The sequence below is a fragment of the Suncus etruscus genome, chromosome 19 (assembly GCF_024139225.1).
Source record: "Suncus etruscus isolate mSunEtr1 chromosome 19, mSunEtr1.pri.cur, whole genome shotgun sequence".
Lineage (NCBI taxonomy): Eukaryota > Metazoa > Chordata > Mammalia > Eulipotyphla > Soricidae > Suncus > Suncus etruscus.
The window spans coordinates 9,180,493-9,187,355 of record NC_064866.1 but is presented as its reverse complement, the minus strand read 5'-3'; the positions used below and the strand labels follow the sequence as shown (position 1 = coordinate 9,187,355).

General features: G+C 52.4%; 1 protein-coding gene across 1 annotated transcript; it reads left to right on the top strand.

Annotated features, from left to right (window-relative positions):
- The first annotated feature begins 469 nt into the window (after positions 1–469).
- LOC125997606 (uncharacterized) lies at positions 470–5,725 on the top strand. Its single transcript, XM_049766026.1, is given in 2 exon segments — positions 470–1,928; positions 2,007–5,725. Coding segments are annotated over 2 exon segments (5,178 nt in total).
- The last annotated feature ends 1,138 nt before the right edge of the window (positions 5,726–6,863 follow it).

The window sequence follows — 6,863 nt, the reverse complement described above, 5'->3', positions numbered from 1 at the left end:
GAGTTCTTTCATTTGGGGGCTCGGCCGGGAGATTTGCGACCACCCAGAGACCCCAGACCCACTTGGAGGTGAGCTCTTGTGTCTGTGTCTGTGTCTACTTAGTCTGGGTTCGTTTGCTTCTGGCTGTACTTTTCTCTGAGGTTTGGCGCGATCGCAGTTTCGGCTTTACGGACGCTCAGCAAGTCTGAGGTTTCGTGGATAAAGACAGACGTGTCCGGGTGTCCACCGTCCGATCACCCTGGGAGACGTCCCGGGAGGAAGCGGGGACGACCAGGGACGCCTGGTGTACCCCCCTGGTCTGGAGAGTCGCGAGGAGAATAGCTTCCTCATTGAACTAGGCTGGCGGCGGAGGCCCCTGCCATCCGACTCTTTGAAGTGCCTTTGGGCAACGCGGGAACGGCGCTTGTTCTGGGTCATTTGTCTCTTGATTGTAACTTCTGTGTCAGTTTTCCTTGAAATTAGGACTAAGATGGGACAGACCGTGACGACTCCTTTGACTCTAACCCTTAACCACTGGACTGACGTAAAAGCTAGGGCTCACAATCTGTCTGTCGGGGTACGGAAGGGCCCCTGGCAGACCTTCTGCACCTCTGAATGGCCAACCTTTGGAGTCGGCTGGCCGCCAGAAGGTGTCTTTAACCTCTCTCTTATTTCCGCAGTAAGAAAGGTCATTTTTCAGTCTGAAGGGGGACACCCGGACCAAATACCCTACATTCTCGTCTGGCAGGACCTCGTCCAGAATCCACCAGTGTGGGTCAAGCCCTGGATATTTGGCCGCCCTGAGCCAACTTCCACTATAATGGCAGTAGCCTCAGACCCCGAGCCCAACTTGCCTGTTCCCCCCCGACCTTCAGCTCCCCCGCCCCTCTACCCTGAGATAGACAATGATCTTCTTCTTGACTTCTCCCCCCCTCCGTACTCCCAACCTCAATCCTCTCCCCAGCCGGCACAACCTAACGTGCCACACGTCGCTGTGGGGCAACCCCCGGCGGCCGGTCCACGCGAACCGGGACCAGCAGGGGGAACCCGGAGCCGGAAGGGCCGCAGTCCAGAAACTGTTCGCCCCTCCGAGTCACGGTCTCTTGCCCTCCCCCTTCGGGCAATGGGGCCCCCGCCAGGAGATGACCAGCTTCCCCCTTTACAGTACTGGCCTTTTTCCTCGGCAGATCTATATAATTGGAAGACTATGCACCCCACCTTTTCAGATAATCCCTCTGCCCTGACGGGACTCCTCGAGTCTCTCATGTTTTCGCATCAGCCCACCTGGGACGACTGTCAACAACTGCTCCAGGTCCTCTTCACGACAGAGGAAAGAGAAAGAGTCCTCCTAGAAGCCAGGAAAAACGTCCCGGGGGCCGATGGGACTCCCACTAATCTCCCTAACCTCATAGATGAAGGGTTTCCACTGACCAGGCCAACCTGGGACTTCAATACCGCAGAAGGTAGGGAGCGCCTCACCGTCTACCGCCGGGCTCTCATTGCTGGTCTAAGAGGGGCTGCAAGACGCCCCACGAATCTGGCTAAGGTAAGAGAGGTTGTCCAAGGTCCAGTTGAACCGCCCTCGGTTTTCCTGGAACGCCTAATGGAAGCTTATAGGAGGTACACTCCTTTTGATCCAGCTTCAGAGGGACAACAGGCGGCCATAGCAATGGCCTTTATTGGGCAGTCAGCCACAGATATAAAATGTAAGCTACAGAGGCTAGAGGGACTTCAAGATTATTCGTTGCGAGACTTAGTGAAGGAGGCAGAGAAAGTGTTCCACAAGAGAGAAACAGAGGAGGAGAAAAAGGAAAGAGAAAAGAAAGAGATAGAGGACAGAGAGAACCGGCGTGATCGCCGACAAGAGAGAAATTTAACTAGAATTTTGGCTGCAGTAGTAGGGGATAGTATAGCAGAAAGAGAAAGAAGCAGGCAGACAGGGCACCTGGGCGACAGGGCAAGAAGAACCCCGAGAGGACAAGATCGTCCATTCGATAGAGATCAGTGTGCCCATTGTAAAGAAAAAGGACTTGACCGTCCACTCGAAAAAGATCAGTGTGCCCATTGTAAAGAAAAAGGACACTGGGCAAGGGAGTGCCCGAAAAAGCAACTCAGGAGGAACAAGGTCCTGGCTCTCGATGATTAGGGGGGACGGGGCTCGGTCCCCCTCCCCGAGCCCAGGGTAATGCTTCCAGTAGAGGGGACTCCCATCAACTTCCTGGTGGACACGGGAGCTGAACATTCGGTATTGACCAGGCCCCTAGGAAAATTAGGAACAAAAGAAACCATGGTTGTGGGGGCCACGGGAAGCAAATTCTACCATTGGACTACAAAAAGAAAATTGGACGTTGGGAGGGGCCGAGTAACTCACTCCTTCCTGGTCATCCCTGAGTGCCCTGCGCCCCTCCTGGGAAGAGATTTGCTGACCAAATTAAAGGCACAAATTCAGTTTACCCCTGAGGGACCTGAAGTAACTTTGGGGGAAGCTCCTGTGACTTGTCTGGTAGTCGGACTTGAGGAGGAATACCGCCTCCATGAAACAAAGCCTGGAGAAGTAGTTGCTTCAGAATGGCTTACCCAATTCCCTGAGGTCTGGGCTGAACAGGCAGGAATTGGCAAGGCTAAACAAGTACCCCCGATAGTGGTAGAGCTGAAGGCGCATGCCTCACCTATCTCGGTGAGACAATATCCCATGAGTAAAGAAGCAAAGGAAGGCATCCGTCCCCACATCCAGAGGCTGATACAGCAAGGAGTTCTAGTACCCTGCCGATCTCCCTGGAACACGCCTTTGCTGCCGGTGAAGAAACCTGGCACTGGGGACTACCGACCAGTACAAGACTTAAGGGAGGTTAATAAAAGGGCCCAGGATTTGCATCCCACTGTGCCTAACCCTTACAATCTACTGAGTTCCCTCCCACCGGAGCGGGTTTGGTACACAGTGCTAGATTTAAAAGACGCTTTTTTCTGTCTCCAATTACACCCCAGCAGCCAACTGATGTTTGCTTTTGAGTGGAGAGATCCGGAAGGGGGACACACTGGACAACTGACATGGACTAGATTGCCCCAGGGTTTTAAAAACTCCCCCACACTATTCGACGAGGCACTCCATAGGGACCTGGCCCCCTTCAGGGCTCGGAACCCCCAAGTCTCCCTTCTTCAGTATGTTGATGACCTCCTGCTGGCAGCATCCACCAAGGAAGCGTGTGAAGAAGGAACCAGAGAACTCCTAAAAGAATTGGGTGAGTTAGGGTACCGGGTGTCGGCCAAGAAAGCTCAGTTGTGCCGCAACGAAGTAACATACCTGGGGTATGTCCTGAAAGACGGCAAGAGGTGGCTCACAGAAGCCAGGAAAAAGACAGTAGTTACCATTCCTGTCCCCAAGACTCCACGGCAGGTACGGGAATTTCTGGGGACAGCCGGTTTCTGTAGACTTTGGATACCTGGGTTTGCCTCCCTAGCCGCTCCCCTGTATCCACTTACACGGGATCAAGCTCCCTTTGCTTGGACACAGGAGTGTCAAGAAGCCTTTGAAAAAATTAAAACTGCTCTACTCACAGCACCAGCCCTGGCCCTGCCGGATCTAACCAAACCTTTTACCCTGTATGTGGACGAACGTGCGGGAGTGGCTCGGGGAGTGCTAACCCAAGCCCTGGGACCTTGGAAAAGACCAGTAGCCTACTTGTCAAAAAAACTCGACCCAGTGGCAAGCGGCTGGCCGTCATGTCTGAGGGTAATCGCAGCGGTGGCTCTCCTGGTAAAAGACGCTGACAAACTTACTCTGGGCCAGCATGTAGTTATAGTCGCTCCCCATGCATTAGAAAGTATAGTCAGGCAGCCTCCTGACCGTTGGTTGACCAACGCCCGAATAACTCACTACCAAAGTCTCTTGCTAAACGACCGTATAACGTTCGGACCGCCTGCTATTCTTAACCCCGCCTCCCTGCTCCCGGAGACAGACGGATCCCAGCCGGTACACTCATGCACAGACATTTTAGCTGAGGAAACTGGAACCCGGAGAGACCTGACAGATCTGCCCTGGCATGGGGCGCCGAATTGGTACACAGATGGTAGTAGCTTCATCATGGATGGAAAAAGAAAAGCCGGAGCAGCCATAGTGGATGGGAAGCAAGTAATATGGGCCAGCAGCCTTCCTGAGGGGACTTCGGCACAAAAAGCTGAATTACAAGCTTTGACAAAAGCCCTTGAGCTGGCAGAAGGAAAAGTTATTAACATCTACACCGACAGCAGATACGCGTTTTCCACCGCTCACATTCACAGCGCGATCTACAAACAAAGAGGACTCCTCACGGCTGCAGGAAAGGAAATTAAGAACAAGGAAGAAATCCTTGCTCTCTTGGAAGCCATACACCTGCCGAAAAAGGTAGCTATTATTCATTGTCCTGGACATCAAAAAGGAATGGACCCCGTGGCAGCAGGGAACAGAATGGCAGATCACACTGCTAAGAAAGCCGCACAAGGAACTGTCTCCTGTGCCTTATGTGAGCAACGAAAGAAACCCCAACCAAAAGAAGATAATTTCAGTCTAAACTACACACCAATAGACTGTGAGGAAATTGAACGCCTAAAGGAAAAAGGATTATCCAGCGGATTTGACTGCCATGGGATCGCAAAAACTAAAGACAACAAAATCATTTTGCCTCATAAAGAAGGTGAATACTATGTAAAGAGTATCCATCACCTAACACATTTAGGAAAAAAGAAATTGTGCGAACTAGTAAAAGCCTCCAATTATCACGTACTCCGACTACGAACTATAACAGAACAAGTAACCCAGTCCTGTAAAGCCTGTGTTCTAACAAATGCCCACCACCCGCTCGTAGAACCAGGAAAACGGCTGCGGGGAGACAGACCAGGAGTCTTCTGGGAAGTAGATTTCACAGAAATCGTTCCTGGTAGGTATGGCAATAAATATCTTCTAGTCTTCATAGACACCTTCTCCGGATGGGTTGAAGCTTTCCCCACAAAGTCTGAAACTGCCCAGGTGGTCACGAAAAAAATTCTGGAAGAAATTTTGCCCCGGTTCGGGATACCCAAGGTAATCGGCTCCGACAACGGGCCCGCGTTTGTCGCCCAGGTAAGTCAGGGACTGGCCAAACAGCTGGGGACCAATTGGAAATTGCATTGCGCTTATAGACCCCAGAGTTCAGGGCAGGTAGAGAGAATGAATAGAACTCTAAAAGAGACCCTCACTAAATTGGCTATTGAGACCGGCGGGAAGGACTGGTTGGGCCTCCTTCCCTTTGCGCTCCTCAGAGCCCGAAACACACCCGGACGTTTCGGGCTCACTCCCTATGAGATCCTTTTTGGGGGACCTCCCCCCTTGACCAGACCAGACGGAGTATTAGACCCCGCCTTAGATTCCCACTCACCCTCTGCTTTGTTTATCCACCTTAAGGCTCTAGAGGCTGTCCGCACCCAGATCTGGGACCAGATTAAAGAAGCCTATTCACCTGGGACTCCTGCGGTGCCACACGGGATCCAAGTCGGTGATCTGGTCCTTGTTAGACGTCATCGAGTGGGAACCCTCGAGCCCAGGTGGAAGGGACCCTACTTAGTACTGTTAACCACCCCAACAGCTGTGAAAGTAGACGGAATTGCTGCCTGGATCCACGCGTCACACACAAAGAAAGCTCCTGCTGAAAAGCTTAAGGATGAATGGAAAGTGGAAGCAACTGATAATCCTCTTAAACTTCGCCTGCGCCGTCGCCTCTGCCCAGAGCGGTAACCCCCACGCTCCTATGACACTGACCTGGGAAGTCATTTCCCAGGCTGGAGACACTGTGTGGAGCATTTCCAAGGTGGCCCCCCCGTATACTTGGTGGCCACCACTGCGCCCCGAGGTTTGCGCCCTCATTGCTGGTGTAGAGGCATGGGACATCCCGGAAGAGTCACCTGAAACGGTTCCCCAGGAAAAAGTCGTCTTTCAGAAACGAGCCCTCTCACAGGGAGTGTACACTAGGGGCCAGTACGTAGCCGACCTGCCAGGGTGCAGTTCCTTGGCAAAGCAGAGAAAGTTACGGCAGGCATCGTTCTATGTTTGCCCCAGGGAAAAACAGTCTAAGAGGGAAGGTCGCCGATGTGGGGGGATAGAAAGTTTCTTTTGTAAAGCATGGGGATGTGAAACCTCTGGCACTGCCTATTGGAACCCCTCTTCCAGCTGGGACCTCATTACAGTAGTTAGAGGTAGTAAAGGTGACACCCTAAACATCACTTTCACGCAGAAAGGGAGGGAGGAAAAAGGCGGCTGGATAAAAGGAAAACAGTGGGGCCTGAGATTTTACGTTTCTGGAACCGATCCGGGGTTCACATTCAAACTCAGACTGAAAATTCAAAATCCTCCCTCTCAGCCAATAGGGCCCAACCCCGTCCTAACGGACACCCAGCCTTTACCCAAGCCTAGGCCAACACTAGTCCCTGTTACTCCTGCTTCCTCACAGCCCCTAAACTCGGACCCAACAACCCAGACTCATGAATCTAAAGACGCCCCTGCCCCCCCAGGGATGGAAAACCGCCTTTTAAACTTAATAGAAGGAGCCTTCTTGGTACTCAACCGAACCAATTCTGATATCACCCAATCTTGCTGGCTCTGTTACGCCTCAAGCCCCCCCTACTATGAAGGAATTGCCCAAAATAGAACCTTTAACGAAAGCGAAAGTTCCTCTGTATGTGCCTGGGGAGGGAGCAGAAAGCTAACCTTAGCTGCCGTGTCTGGGCAGGGCCTCTGTTTAGGTACCGTTCCCCCTGATAGAAAGCACCTCTGCAGCTCAACCCTACAATCATCCTTTACATGGGGGCGATACCTCGTTCCCCCTCCAGACACGGTTTGGGCCTGTAACACGGGACTCACCCCATGCATCTCCACC